Below are 27,925 nucleotides of genomic sequence, written 5' to 3' on the forward strand. Positions count from 1 at the left end.
CTACTCTGGAATGCTATGATGCTGACATGGAGGTCGCATGCATCATTCTCTTGGTGGTCAATAAGAGGGATCATTCAAACTCAGTCTGAAAAGATCCCATGACACACACAAGGAGATTTTCAAATCTTGTAGATGTACCATTTACACAGAAGTAAAATCTTTCCATATGTCATTTGTTTCCAAAATACTTGACTAGCTTTGATTTTTAATTTTTCCCCATAACTCACAAGCATCCTGTGGTGGGGGTGTAGGGGATGGTGAGGAATGTCCATATTAGTATAAGGAAGAATTTAGAAGCACCATGAAAAAGAGCAACCCTGTTAGAGCTGCTGGGAAGTTTTCTACAGAAATCTAGAACGGAACAGAGAACGCAGGCCCCCTCCAGGAATCACAAATACCTTTAAAAACAAAACATTCGGGAGGGGAGGGGACTTTGGAGGACCCAGCCTGTACCAACCAGCCTTGCCTTAGTGCCCCGCCCCCCCATCTATGCTTTTAGGGGACACCCATGTCAGCCTTTGGGTGTCTTCATTTTGCTCCATTTTTTTTCTAATTATGCTTAAATTGAATTTGGGGATTTTATTACTATAGTAAGTGAGATAATGACTCAGAGATGTGGCTCCGTTGGTAACGTGCTTGCCTAGCAGCATGGAACCCTGGACTCAATCCCCAGCATCACATAAACTGGAGTGGTGGTACACACCTATAATATCTGTCCTTGGTGGGTGGAGGCAGAACTATCAAGAGTTTAAGATCATCTTCAGCTGCATAGGGAGTTTGATGTCAGCCTGTGCCACATGAGACCCTGCCTCAAAAGAAAAAAAAAAAAAGACACAAGGGGGATTGTACTTGTTTTATTCAAGAAATAAAATAGAAATTGAATGTTCAGATAAAAAAAATAAGGTTATAGTAAAAGTGATGATCTTTGTTTGAAAATATAAAAGCTAGGGGCCAAAAAGACGGCTCAGTTGGTAAAGGTTTGTGTGAACCACAAAGCCTGATGACCTGAGCTCAACCCTTAAGACCCACATGGTGGAAAGAGTTGTCCTCTGATTTCCACAGAGACACCATGGCACACATATGAGTGCTCGTGTGCACACACATACCCCCAACACTAAATGTAATTTAAAAATTTATAAGAAAGCACAAAACCTATGTGACAAATAATTTTTTAACTCTAAACTCTTGATTACGCTTTTTTTTTTCCAGTACATATTTGTCTCCTTACTCTCCAGAGATTCAACATACAAACTGCTAAAATCTGTGTGTGGACACTTGGAGGTGCGTACGACATCAGAATTCTATGCTGCCTTTCTTCGGTATTTCCTAAGCTCTGTAGTTGATCCGGATTTCCATTTTACTCCTGTGATTTCAGAACACTAGTGTCGGTAACAGCCCCAACCCATCTTCTGCTGAAAATAGTTTCCGGACAGATCGCCCTTCATCTCTGCCTCTGGTGAGCCGTCCAAATAAGGATCTAAATGCACGAGCAAAGGATGGAGCCACAGCTACCCTGTGCTCAGGCAGGGCTTGGGAAGAACTCATGACCAGTGTAGTTGGGGGACCACTGCAGTGTACAGCTTATCTCTCCAGAAGCAGAGGAACCAAAGGAGGCCACTAACTTTTTTTCTAGTAATCCATAGGTTGTTCGACAGAGAAGAAATGTGGTAGCGAGACCAGAGGTACCTAAGACCTTGCTTCGCTTGCTTGTCGGTTTTGTTGTGTGTGGTGCTGGGAGTCAAACCCAGGCCCTTACGCGTGCTAGCCAAGCACTCTCCACCAAGCTACATTCCAGACACAATGCTCCTCTAAAGAGAGCCACAAAGCTCTTTGACGCGGGCTCAGCTCACAAAGGTCCACTCAGGGTACTATACTGGTGTACACCATCAGAAATCAGGGAAAGTTAAAACTAATTCTCGCCTTCCAAGACTTTAGCTTAGAAAAGATGGGCAAACTCAGAAATGACTAGGCAAAGCTCTTATCCTCAGGTAGCAGGTATAGCGCTATTATGGTTCCTTAGGCTTTGTAGACCACAGTGAACACCTCCAGTGGTATCTCCCATTTGTACACAATGCCTACCTATAGTAGAATTTTGTTTTTCCAAGAGAGGTCCAACAATATCATATAAACCACTGACCCCACACTGATTATTGGTGTTTGCCTTGAGTCAAGCAATACAAACCCATAGTTTCAGCTGGGTGGTGGCCCACACCTTTAATCTCAGCACTCAGGAGGCAGAGGCAGGTGGATCTCAGAGTTTGAGGCCAGCCTGGTCTACACAGTGAGTTCCAGAACAGCCAGGGCTATCCAGAGAAAACAGAACAAAACAAAAACAAAAGAGTTTCAACATCTATAAATCTTCTTTTGCATTTTGAAAAACTAGTGTAGTTAAAACATGTTCACATAAAAATTGGAACAGGAAAGTTTATCTGGGTGTGGTGGCATGCACCTGCAATCTCAGTACTTGAGGGCCTAAGACAGGAGAATTGCTCTGAGTTTTAGGCCAGACTGGGCTACATAGGCCATGCTAGAAGACATAGCAAAACCTTGTTTCAAAAACAAAAAGGAATGTTTATAGCAGTATTTTTCATAATAGCCCCAAAGTAGGATAAAACCCTGACATCCTTTAACTAATGAATGGGATGCCTTTAATATAGTATACAGTAGAATATTACCCACTCATAAAAAGGAATTGAAGTATTAATACATACTACCACATAGATGGACCTTAAAATCATTATGACAAACAAAAACCACAAAGACTAGATATTACATGACTGCATTTACTGATGCTTCTCAAGTGAGGGTGGATCTCCATCTCCACAAAGCCATCAGGATGATCCACAGCATGGGGAGGGAAAAGGTGTGGGCAGTACAGAATCCACACAATGACTTAGACTTCAGCAAACATGGTTTCCAGTCTGAGCCCACTCAGCTGGAGTCCATCCTCAGGGAAGTTCCTTCCACTCTGGCCCTCTTCCTTCATCCACTGTAATGCTAGCTGAGCTCACCACATGGGTGGGGAGATCCAGCGTATCCGTGTGTGTAAGGTGGTTCGCACCCTGCCCCATACACGATAAGCATCCAGTAAGTCGGGAGTAAGTTGAAGAGACTAAAGTTTTTCACTGTTCAGACTGGGCTATAGCTCAGTTGGTAGCGTGCTAGCCTAGCATGTACGAAGCCATGGTTCTGTCCCCAGCCAGCACCAAACAGAGCGGGCATGGCGGCACACACCTGTAGAGGTCGAGGCAGGAGGGTCCAAGGTTAAAGGTCATCCTCAGTTACCTTGAGACTTGGAGACCAGCCTGAGATAGATGGAGACCCTGTCTCAAACCATTAAGTATAAATCAGTCAATCAAATTGTCACCCTATAAATCATTGTAAGGAATCTAATGAATGTTGAGATGACCCAAAGACCACAAACTCAAACACAGACGTTGCTCATTTGCTTACCAGATGAGTCTTTTCTCAGTTGGCAGCTGAACGGTTAAGAGCTTAGCCTAATTCTGCCTCTGCCAGGGCCAGCTGGGAACACTATGTGTCTCCCTAGGCCTTAGCACTTCAGGGAAGCCAATGGAATACAAATTAAAACTGTGACCTTTTCTCACATCTTCTTCCTACCCTCTGTACCTCAGCCGACCCTGATCCGGACCTAATTTAAAAGGTTGCAGCTTTTTTTTTCTCGGTTTTTTTGGCCAGCAGTATTTTTTTTCTTTCCTGTGCCCACTGTCATTTTTTTTTTTAATTATAATTTGCAATATTTGTTTACATATTTGAATGGATTTGAGCTGTTTACTCTTCTCTTATGCCGTCTGCAGCAGTCAGATGTTCCGGGGCACAGTACTGCTGAGACTTCTCAGCCTCCCCCTAGTCATTTCTCACCAGCCATCCGGTGCTTTTCTCTAGATACTTGTTTCAAACAAGCCGTGGGCTGTTTCTTAGGAGAATTCTAACCACGCTGAAGAATCTCAGTTTCCGTAACCAGATACTCCCAGGTTAGGAAACTCCAGTAGCGTGTGGTAACCCATGCTTCCTTTTCAGACTTTACGGGTCAGGCTTAAGCCGGAGGGCTCGGGTTTACAAAGGCCTGCCTGTCTCCTCACGTCGTTGTCCCCCCTCAGGATTTCAACGATGAATTCTCAGACCTGGATGGAGTGGTTCGACGGCGAAGACAGGACATGGAAGGATACAGCAGCTCCGGCTCGCAGACTCCGGAATCCGAGAACTCCCGAGGTCTGGGGAACTCGTGTCCTGATTCAAGTTTCATGCCCCACAAAACGCCCTCCCCTCGCCCACCTCAAAACAAAACAAGCAAATAAGAAAAACAAGACCCACCCTTCTCTTCCCAGTTAACAGTTGCAAAGGAGAACTGGGGAAAAGGTTCCTAAGAAAGAGAGTAGCCTCCATGGCAAAAATCCATCTCCTTTGTCCATATTTAACAGGCATCTCTTACACTGATATGCTACGGTGGCTGAGAGAGAGATCAATGTGAGGTTTCTCACCTATTTCAGTAATAGTAATAGTAGGAGTCGGTGATAGTGTCTGTGGATGCCGCCTCAGCACCCTTGCATCGTTTTATTTCTTGGAGAACTTTGGGCTTCAGTCTCCAGGCACCACATCCCACTCATGAGAGATCCACAAAATGGCCATCATGTAGATGAAGGAGTCGTGGGCTTTGTAGCTGACCCTATGATTGTTAAATATATTGAGGAGCGAATTGACCTCGCCTCATTTTCCTGACAGACTTCCACGTGACCGAGTCTCAGACGCTTCTGAATGTCACCAAGGGAGAAACAAAACCACCTCGGACAGATGCCCATGGGAGCAGAGCCCCTGATGGAAAAGCCAAGAGCCTGCCTGTGCACGGTGAGGGGCAGGGTTGTTGATGGGCAGGAGATTCCCGTTGGTTGACGTGTAAAGAGCCCCAGTGTTTCACACTGGGATTGCCTCTCATGGTCCCTCCCTTCCTTCCTCTGGTGGGACTTTGCACGTCAAATCCCACTTCCATGTTCAATCAGTAGTTCCTGGTTCTGGGCTTTACCAGGGGTCACCGTGGAAGTTGCCGCATTATTCGCAATACTTTGAGATTATGAACCAAAAGTTGATGGTAAAACTCGTGACTGACTTGTTTCTTACTTATTAACTATAATAAATAATAATAATAATGGTATGCATTGTTCTATTGACCCCCCTCCAATACAATACTTGGCAGAAAAAAAATTCTCTCAAATATATATTATTAGATGAAATGACTTGGAAAAAAAATGAACCTACTGGTTAAAATACCAAGGAGGAGGCTTCTACTAATACTTTCCCTTCCGCCTGGGAATGACCCCATCTCAAGTACCTCTTCCCTGTTGAAATATTGCTAAGTGAAAGAAGTATGCTGGGGTGCTAACATATTGCTGTTTTGGTTTCCACTCAACAGGTCAGTCGGAAACTGTCGGGATTTTGCCTAAAGTCACGTCTCAGAAATGTCCAACTCTCCGTCATATTCTTATATTCTATGCAATTGTGTAAGTCGATGTGTTTACTGTAAGCGATTTATGCAAATGATCCGGTTTTGCAGATGAATTATCTCTTCATGTTGCCAAGAGTCATTGTAAATCCCACTTGTGCTGACACAACCCACATATTTTTCTTGGCGATTTCCATTTCCTTCTTGGGCGTTTTTTTTTTCTTCCCCTCAGGCTTAGGTTAGCCATTCATAATGACTGTGCTGAGCCTGCCACAGGACTGAGTCCTGAGCAACAGTCAGTAATTTCTGAAGCGTCTCTGTCTTGCTTATTTATTTTTCTGTGCGTTCAACTTCTTCTGAACGGAAGCCAAAATATCTTCAAGATGTCATCCATCTGTAGCAAGATATCAGTCATCTTTACTGACAACTTAGGCACAGATGTTGTTTAACTTTTCATCAGCTTCCAGTCTATAACCAATTGCTTTTCTGAGAAGATCCAGTTCAGTGCTAGGGTGTCTTTCATACCAGAGGGGAATAGATATGCTCATCTGGTCCCCGTTAAAGCAAGGAATTTGTGATTCTCCAAGGAACAAGGTTTGTTGCTCTCTGCTCAGGCTCCCGGACCAGAGGAAGAGAGTACCGAAAAGGAGCTTCGGCTTAGCCATCCAGCTTGGGTCAGGCCTTAAACAATCCTATACAAATGGCTGATTTTTGCACTTTGAGGACTTGGGTGACAGGATTTTAAGTCTCCTTAGTGTAAGTTTTATAATACATATCAACCCTTTCTTTTTTCTTTTTTTTTTTTGTTTTCTTTTTTATTATTATTTTTCTGTTTTTTACTTCATTTGAATGTTTTGCCTGCATGTATGTCTATATGCCACATGCACACCTGGTGCCCATGGAGGCCACAAGAAGGCATTGGATTTTCTGGACCTGGAGTTACAGATGGCTGTGGGTACCAGGAATCGAACTCAGGTCCTCTGGAAGAGCAGCAAATGTTCTCAATTGCTGAGCCATCTCTCCAGCCCCTCAACTTAGCCCAAAGTCTCTTAAGCCTTTGGTTCTTTTTGAAAATGCTCCCAAAGTGGAAAAAAAAACAGCTCCAAGTTCACTGGGTTTTTTTTTCGTTGTTGTTTTTTCGAGACAGGGTTTCTCTGTGTAGCTTTGAGCCTGTCCTGGATCTCGCTCTGTAGACAAGGCTGGCCTCGAACTCACAAAGATCCACCTGCCTCTGCCTCCTGAGTGCTGGGATTAAAGGCGTGTGCCACCACCCAGCTAAGTTCACTGTTTTTTAAACATCAGTTCTGGCCATTAACATACTGGAAACTTCTCTTTACCCCTCTCTAGTGTCTGTGCACTGATCGTCTCCACCTTCTACATGAGATACAGAATTAACACTCTGGAGGAGCGGCTGGGGTCCCTGATGTCCATTGTGGATCCCTACAGTACTGAGTAAGATGGCTTCCCCGTGCTTGCTCTTCCGATTGGTGTAACAGTTGACCTAAGTGTAGAGTCCTCCCTAGGAGACACTGAGAATACGTTCTGTATGAAGCACTCAGCTGGGTGTGCATTGGGGGTGTAAAGAGGTAGAAGGGTTCAGAAATGAGTGACTTAACCTTGCATGATTCCTGTGCTGCTGTCAACGTCTCCAACAGTACTACAAGAAACATGCCAAATGTTATTCTGCTAATTAACCTAAGATGATGATTGTGACCTTGGCCTTAAACCGTTCACCTCTATCTTTAGAAAATGGCAGTAAGCCAGGCAGTGGTGGTAGTGGTGGTGGCGGTGGCGGCAGCGGCGGCACGCCTTTAAACCTAGCACTGGGGAGGCAGAGGCAGGCAGATCTCTATGAGTTCGAGACCAGCCTGATCTACAGAGTGAGTTCCAGGAGAGGCTCCAAAGCTACACAGAGAAACCCTGTCTCGAAACCACTACCCCCCCCCAAAAAAAAAAAGAAAAAGAAAGTGGCAAAATATTTGTTTTAAAAAAAATGATTCAAGCAATTCAGCACATGTCATCACGTGTAATTCTTTATATTAACAAATTTATTTATGGAACCCGTGCCCATATTTATGATTACTAACTAGTTGAATGTGTCTGTGAAGATTTTTCATCTATCACTTTTTTTTTTTTTTTTTTTGAGACAGGGTCTCTCTACATAGCCCTGTACTGGAATTTACTATGTAGATCAGGCAGGACTCAAACTCACAGACCCACCTGCCTCTGCCTCCCAAGTGCTGGCATTAAAGTGTGCGCCACCACCACAGCCCCGCACTTCTCAGTCTCCTAATGTAGAGAGACTTCTTTTCTGCCTCCAGTCCCAAATAACGACAAGGAGACTTCTTATTAATTATGAAAGTTTGGCCTTAGCTTAGGCTTGTCCCACTAGCTTTATAACTTAAATTAACCCATTTATTTTAATCTACATTCTGTCGTGTGGCTTGTTACCTCATTTCTCTGTACTGCCCATGCTGCTTCCTCTGCATCTGGCTGGCAACTCCACCTTCTTCTTCCCAGAGTTTTCTCTTTACCCAGAAGTCTTGCCTACACCTCCTGCCTAGCTATTGACCGCTCAGCTTTATTTTTTTTTTTTTTTTTTTTTTTTGTTTTTTTTTGTTTTTTCGAGACAGGGTTTCTCTGTGTAGCTTTGCGCCTTTCCTGGAACTCGCTTTGGAGACCAGGCTGGCCTCGAACTCACAGAGATCGCCTGGCTCTGCCTCCCGAGTGCTGGGATTAAAGGCGTGCGCCACCACCGCCCGGCGACCGCTCAGCTTTATATCACACCAATCACAGCAATACATTTTCACACAGTGTGAAAATATCCACAACATTCTACTGTGCCATATACCATTCTAGACCCTTCTTCACTGTCCACCTAAATTACTTAAAGGCCTTGTTCTGTGTCCTATGCTTGCATACAGGTCATTTGGAGATCACAAATACATATTTGAACCAATACATGTATTCAGAAGCCTAATAAACAATTTAGAACAGATCCATATACCCTACCCTTGCCCTCTCGTTATGTTCAAAATGTTAATACAACTCTCTATTTGTATTAGAAGTGACTCCAAATGATTGCACACTGTTGCTTCCTATCTTCCAAGGAGTTGCTTTTATTAGAAAAATATACCTCATGTTCTAGTACCATATAATTAACTTAGCAGTAAAGGGGGGAAATTCCAACAAACAAAATGTTCATTCCCCTCTTAAAATCAGCCCAAGAAGAAGTACTATTGAAAAATAATCTACAAGGAAAAGTGAAACACACACACACACACACACACATACACACACACATACCACATACAAAGTAAGGTCAGGGGACACCCACAATGGAAGGACTATTGATACAGCATCATTCCAGACCCTGACCTTCCCTGGGCCCTTTGTGCAGAGTGAGCCAGGTAGCTAAATCCACACATGTAATCTTATTCCCCACTTCTTGAGGAGCCTTCCCTTTGATCCCGTACAGTTGGCCAGTGTTATTAGCAAGCGGCAGGCTCCTCGGGACCACCACTGTTCTCCAGCCCCATGCCTGCTGGTGAGAACATCACTGTCCCTCAGAACCGCCTGTTGAGACATCAGTCCTCTCAACCTCAACTCCCCTCAACTAGAAAATCGAGAGTTTAAATTCCGTTTCCAGGAATTAAGGACTTACTAGCATGTGTACGTGCTCCTAATAGACACCTCTCTTAAGACATGAGCAGCCATCAGCAATTTACTGATGTAAATTGTCGCAAAAATGAACCCGATAGAAAATAGGTCAGACCAGTCATTGACATCCAAGAACTCAATCACCAAAACTAAATCCCACCCAAGTGGGACTGAAGAGATGGCTCAGCTGTGAAAAGCATGACTGCTCCTGTAGAGGACCTACCTGGGTTTGGTTTCCAGCACCCACATGGCAGCTTACCACCATCCATAAGGCCTCCAAGGGCACTGTATGCATGTGGTACACAGATATGCATACAGACAAAACACTCATACATGTAAAATAAAAATAAATAAAAATTTTAAGGAAGCACACCCAAGAAATATACAGATGATGCAGATCATGGCTTATCATGGAAATATAAGAAGTGATATTAGCGCATCCTCCAGGGAAATGTACCTACTGTAGCTCTCCAAAGTTCCTGTGGGATTAGCTGGTACAACATCCTGGTATAGAATTCCAGCCATGAGTAGTCAGTTGGTATGATGAGTATGATGAGCTATATTTGTATATTTATACAAGTCATAAGGAAAGAACTGGGAGGGAGGGGTGACCCTCATGGCTGTGAGGAAATTTAACTGGCTACATAAGGATACTCTCTGGCTTTTCAACCACTCTAGTGTAAATGGCCCTTTCTACCATCTATCATGGCTGAGACCAGCAGTCTGCCATGAACACATAGCTGTCGTGGGGATGGCGAAGATGCTAGGATCTGAACAAAGGCCCTGAGAAACCACATTCTTGAGAACAATTGTCTGAGTTTTGTGTCCAAGCCAACATACAACAAGGCACTTGAAGAAAATTAGCTTAAGAGATTTCATGCTAAACTCAGAACTGGTCAATACACATCTACCTTAGAGTTGGGGATTACTACCCAGCCTTTGTGACAGTTACAGACAAAATGATGCTGGTCCTCTCTGCTACCCTATAGTTTTCTGTTCGAACATAACATTCCATGCCTGTCTTTGCCATGGTTGCTCTTAATGATGTTTCTCTTTTTCCTTACAGGCAGACAGTCCCATCGGGCCTGGGATCACCAGTACAGTTAAATGTGGAGACCCTTTGCCAAGAACTTACAGCTAACATAGTGAAATTAGAAAAGGTAAGTTGATTTTTCCCAAGTACACAAGCAATCTGGCGGTTTCTTTCTGTTGCTACTGGCCTTTCTTTCTCTCCCCCCCCGCCCCCCTCGACAGGGTTTCTCCATGTAGTTTTGGTTCCTGTCCTGGATCTCCCTCTGTAGCTCAGGCTGGCCTTGAACTCATAGAGATCTGCCTGGCTCTGCCTCCTGAATGGTGGGATTAAAGGCGTGCACCACTACCACCGCCGCTCGGCTGCTACTGGCCTCTTTTATTTCCATAAGCAAACAGAATTTAATCTCACCACAAAATAGTGACTTAGTTGTTCTATCATTTGTGTCCCTGGCTGGACATGAGACCACTGGTAAGTGATCAGTGACACTGGGCTTCATGGAGGGATGCATTTGGGAGTCAACTAGAAACTACTGACTAGCTACCGAGTGGACTCTCAGCTCACACAAAACATTGTGCTAAATCCCTGTTACCACCTTGGCTCATAAGGAATAAATAAAGTTTTAAATTACCTTGCTCCAAGTGGCAGAGGTTGAAGGCTGTTATCTGGGGACCTGGAATTTGAACCGCTGGCCAAGTTGTGGTTAGAAGTCTACTGCTTGCTTTCCGCAAGTGTTCCGTTAAGAACACTAACTGCTCCTCCAGAGGACATGGATTCAATTCCCAGCAACCACATGGCAGCTGTCTATAACTCCATCTCTAAGGTATCCAACACCCTCACACAGACATATATGCAAACAAAACACCAATGCACATAAAATGAAATAATCAATAAAATCATTTAAGAAAAAAAGCTGGGTGTGGTAGCACATGCCTTAAATCCTAGCTCTTGGGAGGCAGAGGCAGGCGGATCTCTTGAGTTCTAGCCAGCCTGGTCTGCGAAGTGAGTTCCAGGACAGCCAGAGCTACACAGAGAAACCCTGTCTTTTGGGAGGGTCGGGATTGGGGGGGCGGGGAGTCTTAGGACTGGCTCAGTGGTAGAAAGTGTCTTTAGCACTCGAAAGGGTGTGGTTCCATCCTAACAATAAATAAATCTGCCTCTCATTTACTACTCATGCTTCTGTCTCCAAAGTACCTTCGCTGGGTCGGCCCTGTCCTTAGCTTCATTCGTAGATTTAAGACGGTAAGAGGGTGAATGAGGAGAGGACCATTCATGACTATCCTGGAGATACACCTAATTACCAGGGTTTACTTCTCCATTCAAACAGTCCAGTCCTTTCGAATCTCCTTCGGTCTTACCCTAATCCTTTAGCTGCGGCTCTCCGGAGCGGGGCACTGTTGTTTTTCAGTTTTACCCATTCTGACTTGTAAATGCAGTTCTTTGGATCAGATGCCCACAGAATCCTCCCTCCTCCCCTGCCTGGCCCTGCCAGGACGCCAGAGAAGGGTTTGTTCACCATCCACAGTTGGCCGGTCTGTGTAGGGCTCAGACCCAGCCCAGCTGGGCAGCTGGGGAGACTGCTGGAAATGAAAGGCGACCTCCCGAAGCAGAGTCTGTAAAAAGTAGATTGGGGCCAAAATGTTCCCAGAGGTGGCTGAACAGTTGCCTGGCGCAGCCCGGGAACGAAAAGGCCCAAATACACTGTGGGAAATCCTGAGACGTGACTCGGCTCTTCGCAGCAATCCCTTCCCACTGTCGGAGACTGGTCGTATCTAAGGCTCGTGGTCAGTCCTCAGCTCTGCTCCTCTGTTTCTGTTCACGGTTGTCACTGCCCCTTCAGTCACGCTCACAGGAAACCCAGGGGCGACCCCACCCCTGCCCCTCAAGTCCCGTGACGTCTGCCCTCAGATGTCTCCCCATTCGTTGTCTTTCAGTCCCACCGTGCTGGCCCCTGAGTACCCATCTGACACTGTGAAATCGAATCCCATCGTGAATTGTTCTTAGAGCTTCTATTTATTATTGTGGGACGTGAGAGGGTATGAGGAGTGTGTAGACACGGGCCTCTGAACACATGTAGGGGTTAGAGGACAATTTTGGGGAGTCAGTTCTCTCTTTAGTGGGTTCCAGGAACAGAGCTGGGGTTCAATAAACTTGAACTGCAAGTACACCCATCAAGCCATCTCCATGGCCCCTATTTATATTTTCTAACACTCCTGAAAATCAGCATTTGATATATTTATTGGCTACTGACATTTTTGTTGTTGTTGTTTTGTTTTGTTTTTGAGACGGTTTCTCTGTGTAGTTTTGGTGCCTGTCCTGGATCTTACTTTGTAGTCCAGGGTGGCCTCGAACTCACAGAGATCCTCCTGGCTCTGCCTCCTAAGTGCTGGGATTAAAGGCGTGCGCCACCACCGCCCAGCTGGCTACTGAGTTTTTGACTATCAGTTGCTTATTTACCTCATTTATTTGGGTTTTACTTTTTTTGTTTGCCTTTATAGGTGTGCTTACCTTTTTTTTTTTTTTTTTTTTTTTCCTTTTTTGGTTTTTCGAGACAGGGTTTTTCTGTGTAGCTCTGGCTGTCCTGGAACTCTCTGTAGACCAGGCTGGCCTCAAACTCAGAGATCTGCCTGCCTCTGCCTCATGAGTGCTGAGATTAAAGGCGTGAGCCACTACTGCCTGGCATTGTTTGCTTTTTTTTTTTTTTCCACATTTATTTGTGTGTGTATGAGTGCGCACCATGCATCATACTGTGACTGAGCACATGGGGAAGTCAGAAGACAGTTTGTGGGAGTCGGCATGGGTTCCAGGGATTAAACTCAGGTTGTCAGGCTAGCCTAGAGTTGAGAATTACTGCAGGGCCTTTGTGATGGTCACAGGCCAAGGGGTACAGGTCCACTGTCCTATTTGACTTCTCTGCTGCCATGATAAAACCCTGACCAATAGCAGCTTGGGGAGTGATGGGCTTGTCAGCTTACAGTCCGTCATCCAGGGAAGCCGAGACAGGGGCTAAAGCAGTGACCCTGGAGGAATGAGAGCTGCTTACTGGTTTGCTCGGTTTCCTTTCCTTCTCTCTTTGTTAAGACTTCTTTTATTTTATGTGTATGAGTATTTTGCCTGCGTGTACGTAAGAGCACCGTGTGTGGGCCTGATGCCCAGAGACAACAGAGGAGAGTATCAGATCCCCTATAACTGGAGTTTCAGACAGTTGGAAGCCACTATGTGGGTGCTAGAAACAGACACCAGGATCTCTGCAAAACAGCAAGTGCTCTGACCCACTGGGCCACCTCTCCCCGGCCCCAATTTTATTTTTAGATTTTTAAAAAATTTTATTTTATGTATCTGAGTGTTTTGACTGCGTGTGTGTATTTGCACCTCATGTATACTGTGCATGTAGAGGCCAGAAGAGGGAGCTGGACACACACACACACACACACACACACCTACCTCAAAACTGGAGTTAAAGACAGTAGTGAGCTACCACTTGGGTGCTGGGACTCGGGTCTTGGTTACTTCTGTCATGCACCCCAAGCCCACCTGCCTAGGAACGGCACTGCCCTCTGAGTTGGGCCTTCCTCCATCAATTAGCAGTTAAGAAAATGTTTCACAGACAAGGCTGCAGGCCAGTCTGATGGAGGCAGTTGCTCCACTGAAGTTCCCTTTTCCCAGGCGTCTCTAGATGTGTGACAAGGTGCAGCTAGCTGTGACATCCCCTGAGCCATCTCCCCAGCTCAGAATGCTTTAAAATTCGTCATTAGAGCCAGGCAGTGGTGGCGCACGCCTTTAATCCCAGCACTCGGGAGGCAGAGGCAGGCGGATGTCTGTGAGTTCGAGGCCAGCCTGGGCTACAGAGCGTGTTCCAGGAAAGGCTCCAAAGCTACACAGAGAAACTTTGTCTTGAAAAACCAAAAAAAAAAAAATATATATTATTATTATTATTTTCTTCGGGCTGGAAGTGGCGTTCATGGTAGAGTGATGTAGTAAGAAGAACATAAATTTGAATCATATTTCTGTTTTTATTCTTACTCTGTCACTTGCTATCTGTGTACACGGTCCTGTTACTTATCCTCCCTCACCCTCAGTGTCAGATGTAGACCCAGCCTGTGTATGGGGTGCCATGGTCAAGGCGAGAATACCTGAGTACCTGCCCACGCATGCTGGAGGCCCTTTCTTTTTGTTTACCCTGAGCGTGCCTGTAGGATGTCATAGACTTCCTCCAAGCGGTGTCTTAGTTATGCAGCGCTATCAGTGAAGGCTACAAATTGGGTAATTCATAAAGAGAAGGGGCAGATTAAGCTCTCAGTTCTGGAGGCTGGGAGGTTCAAAGTAGGGAGGGCACACCCAGTGAAGGACTTCCTGCAGATGGGAGCTCCGTGATGAGACAGAGAGAGCTTGCTGCCGTGGATGTCTCTTCTTATCAAACCATTAATGCCATGATGAGTAAAGTCCCACCTTAAAGTACCATCGGTATAGGAATTTGGGGGTTCCATTTCAACCTGAGTTGTGTTGGGGGACACAAATACCAGGCTGTAGAAGAGTATGTTTGTTTGTTTGTTTGTTTTAATCCACAGGGTTCTCTATGCCTATCAATAATATTGGTTGTTCAGAATCCCTTGCTCTGAATTCTTTAAAACTCACCTGTTCTGTGTTTCCTGAGAACATTTTAATGCCCAACTATGGACTGTAGTCTTGAGGTCCAAACATATGACTCAGTTGGTCTCTCTGGAAGCCAGTCTTCTGTGGATGTTATGCATAGCAATGTGCAATGGAATTGCTAAACATTATGACGCTAGTTAAAACCACAGGGCGGAGCTGTATATTTAAATTTAACCTCCGCATAGCTTTTTATTCTGGGTAGAATAAGGTCCAGCACTTCCCAGCCGTAGCAAATATACCTTTAAGATACATATTGTAATTTATAACAACAGCATCTCTTTTATTGTTTCAAGATACAGAACAACTTACAAAAGCTGCTTGAGAATGGTGACTGAGTGACCAGATGCTGGGGCCAACATAATACCTCGTTTTCCCTTGAAGAAGGTGCTTCCCGAGAGAGTCTGCTGTGCGCCCCCTGCTGGCCAGAGGCGCAAGAGGCTGAGAATCCAGATGTGTTTGCACTTGGAGCTCTCCAGCTCCTGAAAGGGGGAAAGGGAATGATTTTGCTTTTGTGCAATAAAAGTTGACCTTGTCTCTGCTGCTGCCTGAAGAAAACAGACCCATCTCGGGAGGTGAGCAAGGTCCTGGAGGACCCCTGTAGTGCGAGAGTTATGGTGATGGTCAGTAAACACTGCACTCCATGCTTTTCAGCCCTCCCCAGCCTCCTCTCGGCTCCCTTCACCCATCCCAACCAACCTTCAGACCTAAGGGGTACACCGTATACCAACAAACTCAATATGGTCCTTTAAATTAGCCATGAGCCTCCAACAAGGCAGTGAATATTTCCAGATGAACAGGCTTGCTTCAGACACCTGTGTTTTGGTCTCTGTTGTTTTGTTTTGTTTTGTTTTGTTTTTTTTCCTTCTGTGCTTATGTTCTGATTTCTTTCGTCTATGAGTTTTGGTTTTTCATTTTAGTTTTGTGAGCATGTCTGGTAAAGTGAATTAAAGGTTGCATCTGTGTTGGGCTGTTTTGCTCCCCGTGACTGGTACTTAATTGGAATGATTCTCCCCCACCTCCGATCAGGAATCTTTGAGGTGGCAGACTGAAGTACTGAATTAGATTCACTCTGAAACCACAACTAATCCTTAAGCCAAAAGTTGCGATAGTGATTTCCTATGTGATGGAAAGTACTGTTTCTAAGATTCTAAGTGGGCTACGGTCGCAGTTTTGAGCCAGGATGTCTGTGCTGGACTCTAAATCCCATTTCAGCATGGTAATTGGCTGTCTCTCTCCTACAATAAAGCAATTAAGTGGTGGTTTGCTAACTTTACTTACAGTATGGGTTGGATGTTTTTTATTAATAATTATTTAGGGTACCGTAAGATCTGTAAGTGTAAAACATTCTATCTGCAATGCGTTTTATAATCATTTCTATGAAATGTATTTTGTTTAATCAGATAAGCTAATAAGTGGATTGGTTACATCATTTGTATTTTGTCAGCCTACTGGGTAACTGTGCCTGGTGCACTGGCTTTTAATAAATACTCATTGGCTAAAACACTCTACGTAACACTGTTTCCTGGGTTTGTCGATTCTTTTACCTAAGACTTGCTGTGCCTTTTAAATGTCCTCACCTCCACACTGTGACTTTCATATTCACCACCATCACCATGGAGGATTTATTTCAAAAGTCAAAAAAGATACTTTAAGTTTTTTGGGTTATAATGATGTCAATCAAAGAAAATGAGCTTTGAAATCAGGAGACAAGTGTTTGATTCCCAGGTTTGATTGACATTTTATGAGGTGTTTGGCCTCAGACAAGATAGCTTGCCATCCTCTTGCCTGCTTTGTTCATGAGACTGAAAGTACCAAAGAAAAAGTGCCAGTGTGGATATGATGAAGCCGCTAAAACACACAACTTTGTTGGGCAAGTAGTTTCCCTCATAACAGGTACCATGTTCTTTTTTTTTTTTTTTTTAATTTTATTTTATCTGTGTAGGGGGCTGGAGAGATAGCTCAGTGGTTAAGAGTACTGGCTGCTCTTCTATAGGTCCCGAGTTCCATTCCCAGCATCCACATGGTGGTGGCTCACAGCCATCTGTAATGAGATCTGGTGCCCCATTCTGGCCTGCAGGCATTCATGTGGACAGAACACTATATACATAATAAATAAATAAATCAAAAGAAGTTTTATCTGTGTGTGTGTTTGTGCACGTGTATGCAGGAGGTCAGAGTGAACAACTTTCAGGAGTCGGTTCTCTCTCTAAACCACAACTTCCAGGCATCAAACTTAGATTGTCTGGCTTGCTTTGCAAGCACTTTTACCCCCTAGGACCTCACTGGTCCCACTGTTCGTGACCTGCCACCTAGAGAGGTTCATCTTAAAGCAATAATCAAGTAAAAATCAGTTTTACGTGTAGGAATATTTTTTGAGAGAAGATCTTGCTATGTAGCTCTTGCTGGAACTTGCTATATATAGAACAGGCTATCCTCTAACTCACAGAGGTCTGTCTACCTCTGTCTTCCAAGTACGGGGATTAAAAGCACATGCCATACCCAGCCTCCAAGGATGATCTTTGAAGCTTTCTGGTAGCAGAACAGGTTTTGTTTTTGGTTTGGGGTATTTATTTATTTGTTTATTTAGAGACAGGGTTTCTCTCTGTAGCTCTGGTTGTCCTAAAACTTACTCTGTATACCAGGCTGTCCTTGAACTCACAAAGATCTGCCTGCTTCTGCTTCTGCTTCTGCCTCCCGAGTGCTGGGATTAAAGGCTTACGCCACCACCACCCAGCTTGAACAGTTTTTAAGAAAGGTACATTGTGGAACATTGCCATCGTTTGGACGCCTCCCTGTTAGAATTCCTGCCATCTCACCAGCCCAGGATAACCTTTTATGTACTGCTACCCACCCCACCCACCCCACCCCCATTTTATTACACTTATCTAATTGGAGGGGGGCAGTATATATACTATGGCACATGTGTGACCATCAGGTGACAACTTGCAGGAGTTGACTCTCTGACCACATGGATCCCAGGAATCAATCCGGGTTATTAGGTTTGGCAGCAAGCCCCCCTTTCCCCACTCAGCAGCCCCCCCACACACACCATGTGCTGCTTTTAAGCGTGTATCCTGACACAAATACTGTGGCCAGATTAACTGACAGAGCCGAGGCTGCCATCACACCTGCCATCCCCCACCACGGCTTCCCTGGTGCTGGGCTTTCAGGCATACGCTGCCCCGTACTGCTTAATGCAGCATGCTTGATGGCCTGAATTTCTAGGCCGTCTTTGTTGTGTCTAGACACAAAGTCTTTTCTAGTGTGGGAAGAAAGACTGAAAACCACTTTTTCTATTGTGGTTTTTCTTATCTTTTGTGTTTCTAACCACTTAATGTAGTCTTTTTCTTTTTTAACCCCTCTGTACACACACACACACACACACACACACACACACACACACAGCATACACCACACCAATAGTCTGTATATGGTAATGAGAAATGGGAGATGAAATAGCCCTTGCCTGCCGATAAAGCCACTGTATAAATGGGTCCTTATGACTCACACAACTCATTATCCTTTAGGTCTTTAAAGATGTGTTTATCTTATTTTGTACGTGAATTGTTTTGCCTGCAGGCATGTATGCGAAAGGATGATAACCAGAGTTACGGAGAGCTTTTTTGGGAGGAAGGAGGGGATAGAAGAGAGGAGAGCCTGGCCTGGAGAGGGAGAAAGATGGCAGGAGCAAAGCAGGGAACAGAGAGCAGGGAGCAGACAGAGAGCGTGGGGTCTGCAACCGGCTTTTTAAGGCACGGATGTATCGCCCTGATGACGTAAGATGCAAGACCCCGAGCTGCGCATGTGCAGGAGTGAGGGCAGGCTCCTACCGGTGGGCACCACTCCTGTTCACAGATGAGGAAATCCACACACAGAACAGCCAGGTAACGTTCCCTAGAAATCACGTACCTAGTTAAACCTCAAAGCAAACTTTCTCCGAAACCTGTGAAAGTGCCCACTTGAACGGACGACAAGACAGCCCTCTTAAAAATGACATTTATTTTGTGTGGTGGGTGAGGTATCCGGACGACTGCAGGAGTTGGCCCTGGGGGTGCACGGGTTGTCTGCTCGGCAGCCGAGTGCCTGCTTAGCAGCTGAGCCTTCTCTGCTTTTCTCTGAGAGTTGTGGGGTTTGCCCTCTTCCCTGAGTCCCAGGTACTCGTCAGTCCTGGGCCACAGGACTAGAGCTCTGCCTGCCGTCACTCTCCTGCAGCGGCCCCTGCTCTTCCAAACTCTCACGACTCCGTTACATGCTACCGAGAGAGCTAAACTGTATCCAGTTCCGCCTGCACCCCGGGACCCTAACCAGTCTTCTATCTCTCATGCCAACCCGGCTTTCGTTCCCTTCCTTCCAAGGACCTCAGCCCTTTTAGCCTTAGCCTCTCCAGTACCAAGTCACATACATCCCTTTAGAGCCTTTCTCAGTTTTATTCACAGGTTTCGTCTGGATCTCTGTAAGTTCAAGACCACACTGGGCTACAGGAGATTGATCCAGTATAGGAGAGAAACAGAGTCAGGCTGTGGTGGCACACACTTTTAATCCCAGTATTTGGGAGGCACACAGGCCTTTAATCCCAGCACTAGGAAGGTTGAGATAGGAAGTGAAATGGCTGGGTGGAGAAAGACATATAAGGCGTGAGGAGACAGGAACTAGAGGCCTTTTCGGCTGAGGACTCGGAGGCATTCAGTCTGAGGATTCATGGACATCAGCTGAGGAGCTGGTGAGGTGAGAAGTGGCTATGGCTTGTTCCTTTGTCTCTCTGATCTTTCAGCATTCACCCCAATATCTGACTCCGGGTTTTTATTAAGACCATTGAGATTCGTGCAACATTCTAGAACAAGTCTGTATGGGTATTCTCATTTCTCCTTGGAAAACAGCTAAGAATTGAAAGGCTGCACCTCATGGCAATTATATGATTAACTTTTTAAGAAACTAAGAAATGTACCGGAGAGATGAAAAACATACCGTTATTTTTTTCAGGGGACTTGAGTTCAGTTCCCAGCAGCCAACAACCACCTACAACTTCAGGACATCCAATGCTCCCTGGCCTTCTCAGGCATCTGTAAACACACACACACACACACACACACACACACACACACACACACAGAGAGAGAGAGAGAGAGAGAGAAGAGAGAGAGAGAGAGAGAGAGAGAGAGAGAGATATGCATACACACACAATAAATAAGTATCTTTAAAAAAATAAAAATGAAACTATAATCTATTATCCTAAATATACATTCCCATCACCAGTGTATGGACTAATTCATCCAATCTTCACCCACATGAAATATACAGTCTTAAATTAGTGTGTTAGTCCAGTCACTTGATCTCTGCCTGGGCTCAGATGGCACCCTGTGACCAGAATCCTGTTAGCACACTTGACCAGAGAAGTTCATGCATTTCAGGCCAGCACATGTAGCCTTTGGATTCTGGGGAAACCTCAAAGGCTACTGTCAGTGGTGACTCTTACCCCTTTGTAGATCAGTAGGCAGGACAGGATACTGATCCCTCTAAGTTCTGCTTCCACCAACCCTGCACCATGGAATTAAGCGGAGGCAGGTTCCTTTTGCCCAGATGGATTTGTGTTTTTGAGACAGAGTCACATGTGGCTCAGGCTGGCCTCAAACCTGACATTTTGCCAAAGATGACCTCGAACACCTGATTTTCCTGCTTCCACCTCTTGAGGGCTGGATTACAGGTGTGTAACTCCCACATCCAGTTTACGCGCGTGTTGTGAGTGCTAGACTGGTACTCAATCAACTGAGCTACATCCCTAGATCCTAAACGGATTTTGGAATCGAGTTTTTCAGTTCCATTATCTTTATTTCATGTGCATGTCTCTGTGTGAAGTTTTTTAATTATATTTATTTAGTGTTTGCCTATGCACGTGTGTGTGTGTGTGTGTGTGTGTGTGTGTGTGTGTGTGTAGACACACATGTGCTATGGCAAGCGTGTGGAGATCAGAGAACAACACGGAGTCATCTCTCTCTTTACGGTGTGTACCATGTGAGCGCCCCGGATTAAACAAACTCAGATCAGGTCATCAGCTGCGGCTGCGGGTACCTTTACCTGATGAGCTATTTCTCCAGTCCCTTGAATGAAAATCCTTAGGAAAATGACAGTATATATAAATATTTCCAGAGGCTTGAGTCCCTCAAGTATTCACCTTCCTATATCAGTACTTCAATATCAGCAATAATCATTCATTAAAAAATGGCCCATTTGCCGGGCGGTGGTGGCACATACCTTTAATGCCAGCACTCAGGAAGCAGAGGCTGGTGGATGGATCTTTGTGAGTTCGAGGGCAGCCTCGTCTACAGAGCGAGATCCAGGAAAGGCGCAAAGCTGCACAGAGAAACCTTATCTCGGAAAAAAAAAAAAAAAAAAAAAAAAAAGAAAAAAAAAGGAAAAAAAAAAAAAGGCCCATTCAGCAAGGAGTTGTCACACAATATGAGAACCTAAGTTGGATCCCTAATACCTACACAAAAAGCCAGGCACAGTGGCATATGCCTATAATCCTGGCACTGGGAGGCATAATTAGGGGACCCCTGATGCTTGCAAGCTAGCCAGTCTAGCTGAATCAGTAAGCTCCAGACTCAGTGAGAGACTCCATCTCAATAATAAGGAAGACACACAACACTGACCTCCAGCCTCGGAGCACACACATATACACCTGTGCGCACACACATACATACACATACACAAGCACATATGGTACCCATGAACACATACAAAAAAATAAAATAACAAATAATATGAAAGTGAGTTTTTTTAATTTATTTATTTTAAACAGTAAAATATTTTCTCTGTAGAAAATAGTATAAATGATAACATTTCCCTAGAAGCCCTTCTAAGCCAAATGATAGCTGAATTATACATATAAATATTGATTAGATTCTGGGATACAGAAGAGACCTATCTTCATCTGTTCAGAGAGCTATGTTTTACTTAAGCTGTATATGTGAGATTCCTATTCATCTTCCCCTTCACTGTTTGATTTACGGCAGACATTTTTCTATAGGCTAATCCATAATCTAAACGAAAGTGAGTTTTTAAAATAAGAATTTGGTAGTCATTTGGGACAAGTCACATGGAAAACTATTTGATTTCCCCTTCCCAGGGGCCATGTAATAGCCAGTGGGAATCCTACCTCTATGTCAACTATAGCCTCAGGAAGAAAGGTCTTGGGAATATCCCCTCCCCTGATTTAGTCAAAGAAGGAAAGAACATCGCTGGAGAACTAGAACCTTCCACTTGTACGTGGAAATAGTTCAATGCCCTAAATTCTGTCTAGGAAAGAGGTGATAAAAATGAAGGAACATAGCTGGGCAGTGGTGGCGGCGGCGCATGCCTTTAATCCCAGCACTCGGGAGGCAGAAGCAGGCAGATCTCTGTGAGTTCGAGGCCAGCCTGATCTACAGAGTGAGTTCCAGGACAGCTAGGGCTACACAGAGAAACCCTGTCTTGAACACACACACACACACACACACACACACACACACACACACACACGGAACAACTGTGAAAACTCCAGAGCTACAGCATGGCAGCAAATTCTGGTGGGGATCTGGGGACGTGGCACATTTTTCTCTGAGAGCAATGCTGAGAACCTCTCAGCTTTCCTCTTGGTTCTCCTCCAGGTAAATATTCCCACATGGCCACACCTGCCATTAAAATAGCTGCATAAAACCAGATACCTGGTCTTCCTGGAAAAACACGAATCAGTGTTTTTATGATCTTTTGTTCTGGCACTGTCAGGCTCTCTATACATGGGCCACTTCCTGACATTTGGGTAAACTTTAATGAATCAGACCATGACACTTATAAAGGACAAATTATGCCACCCCCCTCCAGCTTCCTGAACAGTGCTGGAGGGCCGGAGAGATGGCTCCGTGGTTAAGAACGCTGGCTGCTCTTTCAGAGGACCTGGGTTTGAGTCCCAGCACCCATGTAGCTGCTCAAAACCATCTGTAACTCTGGTACCAGGAAATCTGATGCCTTCTTCTGGCCTCCTTGAGTAGCGAGCATGCACATGCACAGACGTATGCCAGGCGAAACACTCATACATGTGAAAATAAAAATTAAAACATTACATAAAATAAACAGTGCCTGAGCTAGCGGAAGTGACCAAACAGGTAGGATCGGCTAACATTAGACCGACTATTCGGCTTCCTTTCAGGTCTGGAAGCTCCTGGTCTAGATGTTTGTCCTCGTGCATATCTGTGCTGGTTAAACCCTGGCTGTGAGGAAATGCAAGGGCACAAGCTTTGTCTCTTTTCCTGGGTCAGAACAAAGTCCCCCAGAGAACAGCATACATAAGACATGATCGTTTGGGCTCACCAGCTCCCCGGGTCCAGTCCATGGTTTCCTGGCCCCACACATTTACACAGAACATCGTGGTGCTAAGAGCATGTGCCAGAGGCTGTTTACCTCATGGCCAAGAGAGAAATGCCTGTCCCCCAGGTATAACCTTCAAAAGCATACATCCAGGAGTGTGTACGGCCCCCACCAGTGGAGGATAAAACAGTCAGTACATGAATCTGTAGGGACCGTTTAGATTCAAATGGCCTAGCTCGTGGATTTGGTTTTCATGAACTCTTTAGTATCTCCCAAATACTCCTTATTTGGCATTTGATCATTATGATTATATATATATATTGGTATTGGGTACCAGCCATAAACATGGTACCTGCAGTGGTTTGGATGAGAGTGGCCCCATAGGCTCACATATTTGAATGTTCAGTCCACGGTTGGTGGAACTGGTTGGGAAGGATTAGGAGGTAAAGCCTTATTGGAGGAGGTATGTCATTGGGGGTGGGCTTTGAAGTTTCAAAAGCCCAAGACATTCCCAGCTTGCTCTCTCATGCACTCTCTCTCTCTCCCTCCTGCTCCCTCTCTCTCTGTCTCTCAATCTCTCTCTCTTCCTCCCTTCCCTCCCTCTCTTCTTTTATCCCTCCTTTCCTCTCTCCCTCCCTCCTGTTTGTGGATCAGATGTAAGCTCTCAGCTACTACTCTAGCACCATGTCCGCCTACCTGATACTATGCTTCCCACCATGATAATCATGGACTCAACCTCTGAAACTGACACATACATATCTCATGGTTATTTTAGGCTCAGGGACAGAAGCTGAAGCCAGAGGTCCTATCCTAGATCTATAGATGTAACAAGGTGACTGGCTGGATGGGGAATTCCAGCTTGGCTGGAGTTGAGAGCCAAGCTTCCCTCAGATTAAATGGGAGAAAGGGCTGAGGTCTCACTTCACGCTCCCAACCAAGCAAAGCCTTCCAGTAAAACAACCTGAAAATAATTTATCTTCTCTAAGATTTCTACAAACTCTGGGAAGCGGCACACTGTGAGTTAATCGGCCCACGATTTGTTTTGTTTTAGGTAAGAACCTGCCACTAAAATATGCCAAACTTGTCTCTCAAAACATTGGGGTGGTTTTCGTTTCTTTGTTTGTTTCTCTTGAGCCTATGGAATCTGACTAGACTGCTGCTGTGCCCCTCAATATGGAAGCAGCAGCCCACATCCCAGCACTGGCTGGCACATTCCATAGCCCTGAGGTCATTCAGGGGTCAAATGGAAACTGTGACCAAAGGAAAGCCGTGATGTGAGGCTAGGCAAGCACCACCCACCCTGTCTCTGATCTACCTGGGAAGCCAGCCTAAGCAAGTCCCACACACGTCCCTATTGACCAGCTGCAAGACATAAGGCACATTCACGCCAGTAGGGAGAAGACTAGACTACTGCTCTGTGTAAACGTGAAGTTATATGACTTCTAGAGGCAACAAGAACAGGTCGGTATTGTAATTGAATTGATGGTATTAACATTAGGTACAGATTAGGTTTTGTCTTCTGTGAGCGCTTCAAACAGGACAGCCAGCAACAATAACGACAAAAGAATCATTTCCGATAAGTAAAAGGCCCACTTATGAGCTTTTACTCAATCCCGAAGGAACTACTTCCAAGCATTCAAGGACATGGCAGCTTGTTCCCAGTTTGCAGTATGTCGGTTGAGATACCAAGTCTAACTCCAAATAACCCAACCTTTTGTCTCTAGGGTTCAGGGTCATTCAGGGGAAATGTTTTTATTTTAATGACCCACAATTACAATGACATTAATGAAACTCCCAAGTATATGACTGTACTAAATTCCCATATGAGAATTCCCATAGGGGGGAAAAATGTATTGTTCACTTAAAAATCAAAAAAAGACTTTTCCCATTAAGCTGAGGCTGGGCAATCTGTTCATTTGTGGGAATGCTCACAGATTGAGACACACACACACACACACACTATCTGTGCATCACCCACAACTGTTCAGTCACCACCCCTTATGGAAGGGCGTGACTCGGTTGGTAGAGTGCCCTAGGCTCTGGTCTCCATTCCCAGCACTTCATAAACTGTATACAGTGGTGCACACCTGTAATCCCAGCACTCGGGAAGTGGAGGCAGGAGGATCAGTTCAGGTCATCCTCAGCCACATAGTGAAGCTGAGACCAGCCTTGGCTGTATAGGATTCTGTCTCAAAGAAGTAAATAAAGGCTGGAGTGTGGTGGTGCACACCTTGAATCCCTGTCCTTGGAAGGTGACAGCAGATGGACCTCTGTGAGTTGAAGGCTAACTTGGTCTGCTCAGAGCTACAGGTCAGCCAGGGCTACAGAGTGAAATCCTATCTCAAAACAAACAAATAAATACAACCTGCACCACCAACATGTCTGTTCCAGTCCAGCCTCATGGACCCACGAGAATCACAACAGAAACAAGACAGGAGGTCATCTCTCAGAGAAGGGCCTAGGGGTGGGCAGGCCAGAGCTGATGCCTGTGCACCTCAGAGTCCTCAGAGTAGAGATTCTTCCTAATTTTTCACACAGTCATGCTTCCACACCGTCCAGCCTCAAGAAAGTTTGGCAATGATGGCCCAAGTCCTAGATCAGTATAAGGGAAGAGAGACTGGGCCTCTCAGATGATGAAGTCTCTAAACCTATTGTTTAAGAAATGACCCTTGAGCCAGACAGTGGTGGCAAATGCCTTTAATCTCTGCGTTTTGGAGGTAGAGGCAGGCAAGATGGATCTCTATATTCAAGGCCAGCCTGGTCTACAGAACAAGTTTCAGGACAGCCAGGGCTGCACAGAGAAACCCTGTCTCCAAAAACAAAAGACCCTTGAATCAGGGATGCCCCCACCTGCCCAGACTGCCGAGTCTCTCTTGATGGAATGAGTGCCTCTGGGGTGCTCCAGCCAAAACCTCACTCTACACAGAACAATCTGGAGGCCTATCCCTGAATCCTACTATCAGCCTATTCCACTTCAGACACAAAGCTCTCATGCACAGTGTTACGTCTCTGCTCAAACATCTTGAAGAAGTGTGGTAGACAAGACTACCACCTTTGTAGAGGAGGATACTGTGCCTTAAAAGAGAGATGGTTTTCTGGGGTTACATGTATGGCCTGATGCTGGGAATCAGCACAAATCCAGGGCTCCTAGAAGCCAGGGGCCGTAAAAGAAGAAGCACTGGGCACAGCAAATGAAGCAGAGGCAGCTGGAAACAGCGCTAGCCACGACCTTGTTCTGGTTATCCACTTCTCTTTAATCAGCCAGTCTTTTCCAGGTAGCCAGGCCTTCTGGTCTACACAGTAGCCACCACAGGGTTTCCAGCATGGCCAAGCCCTAGCCTCAGCTGCCCACCTTGTCCACAATCCTCTCTTCCCTTCCCCCTCTTTCCTAATCAACCTTGAATTTTCCATGATGGGCTGCTTCTATAAGCGGATGGCTCTGATTGTCCTGGGAAATGACAGAAGAATCCAAGTGAATCCAGAGTTGGCAGGCAGTCAGACTATGTGGAGGAGATACCCCAGCACCCGGTGAAGGCTACTTGCCTCATTCCCACCCTACCCTCTCAACATAAAACACGGAGTTCTTGACTAATGGGCAGCTTCCATAAGTAAAGTTGGGTTCATAAGGCTGCATGTGCTTTGTGACTGGGTTCTGCCTATATGTAATAGTGGAAGAAATGTGTCCCCTTCTGATCACACTCTGAAACAGGAAGGCTGTGCTCTGCCCCATCCACCCACAGAAACACAGACATGGCAGTGAACCATGCCCAGCTATTCAAGACAGCAACTAGAAGCCAGAGGCCTGGTACAGGCTCGCCCCGGATGGTTTCTACCTGGGCTAGTTAATAGGGAACAATCCTGTTTCCCCTCTGTGGGAGCAGCTAAAATATATCTCTATCATACAAAGGTTCTGCCTAGAAGTGCACAGTCTGTTTCATTCTTCTAAATGTAGTGGCTGTCTAAAGGGGAGTTGGAAGCATGCCTGGCTCATCAGTGTCTGAAGAATAAAGCCAGTGAGCTGTTGTGTCTGGAAGAGACTCCAAATGTCATTTGGCCTAGATAAAAGAAACGTGTGCAATTGGAAAAGGTGAACAGAGCTGTGAACTGCCTGGCCTAACTGGAGGGACCCAAAGAAACTGAAGTGTGCCCTTTTTGCAGTTTATTTATTCATTATTATTGTGTGTATAGTATATCAAGGAGGATACAGTAGCTACGGCATATGCATGGAGGGAGAAGACAACTTTATGGAGTGGTTCTCTCCTTCTACCTTTACATGGATCACAGGGACTACATGCAGGCCATCAGGCTTACTTGGCATGTGCTGGCGTGCAGGCTGATTTCACCCCCAACTGACTTCACAGCTAGCCCAGCTCACCTGGATTACAATGAGAAACGTGAGATAATGATAACAATAGTGATGATCATGATGATCCGTGTACTGGCTGGTTTTTGTGTCAACTTGACACTAGCTAGTCATCAGAAAGGAGGGGACCTCAGTTAAGGAAAAGCCTCCATGAGATCTAGAGTAAGGCATTTTCGCAATGAGTAATCAATGGAGGAGGGCCCAGCTCATGGTGGGTGGTGCCATCCCAGAGCTGCTGGTCCTGGGTTCTAAAAGAAAGCAGGCTGAGCAAGCCAGTAAGCAGCACCCCTCCATGGCTCTGCATCAGCTCCTGCCTCCAGGATCCTGCCCTGTTTGAGTTCCTGTCTTGACTTTTTCAATAATGAGCAGCAATGTTGAAGTATAAGCCAAATAAACCCTTTCCTCCTCAACTTGCTTTTTG

The 27,925-nt window shown here is 45.3% G+C and overlaps 1 protein-coding gene across 2 annotated transcripts in view; it reads left to right on the forward strand.

The window, feature by feature from the left end:
• Gramd2b (GRAM domain containing 2B) overlaps positions 1 to 16,302 on the forward strand; it is a 100,220-nt gene extending 83,918 nt beyond the window's left edge. For both annotated transcript variants that reach the window (XM_059246103.1, XM_059246104.1), the window contains exons 7-14: positions 1,210 to 1,281; positions 1,376 to 1,456; positions 4,122 to 4,233; positions 4,744 to 4,866; positions 5,429 to 5,516; positions 6,806 to 6,910; positions 10,185 to 10,278; positions 15,095 to 16,302. In XM_059246103.1, the coding sequence (XP_059102086.1) occupies positions 1,210 to 1,281; positions 1,376 to 1,456; positions 4,122 to 4,233; positions 4,744 to 4,866; positions 5,429 to 5,516; positions 6,806 to 6,910; positions 10,185 to 10,278; positions 15,095 to 15,136 (717 nt within the window). In that variant the 3' untranslated portion in view covers positions 15,137 to 16,302. The remainder of the gene's footprint in view (positions 1 to 1,209; positions 1,282 to 1,375; positions 1,457 to 4,121; positions 4,234 to 4,743; positions 4,867 to 5,428; positions 5,517 to 6,805; positions 6,911 to 10,184; positions 10,279 to 15,094) is intronic.
• The last annotated feature ends 11,623 nt before the right edge of the window (positions 16,303 to 27,925 follow it).

Source organism: Peromyscus eremicus, chromosome 19, assembly GCF_949786415.1.
Source record: "Peromyscus eremicus chromosome 19, PerEre_H2_v1, whole genome shotgun sequence".
Lineage (NCBI taxonomy): Eukaryota > Metazoa > Chordata > Mammalia > Rodentia > Cricetidae > Peromyscus > Peromyscus eremicus.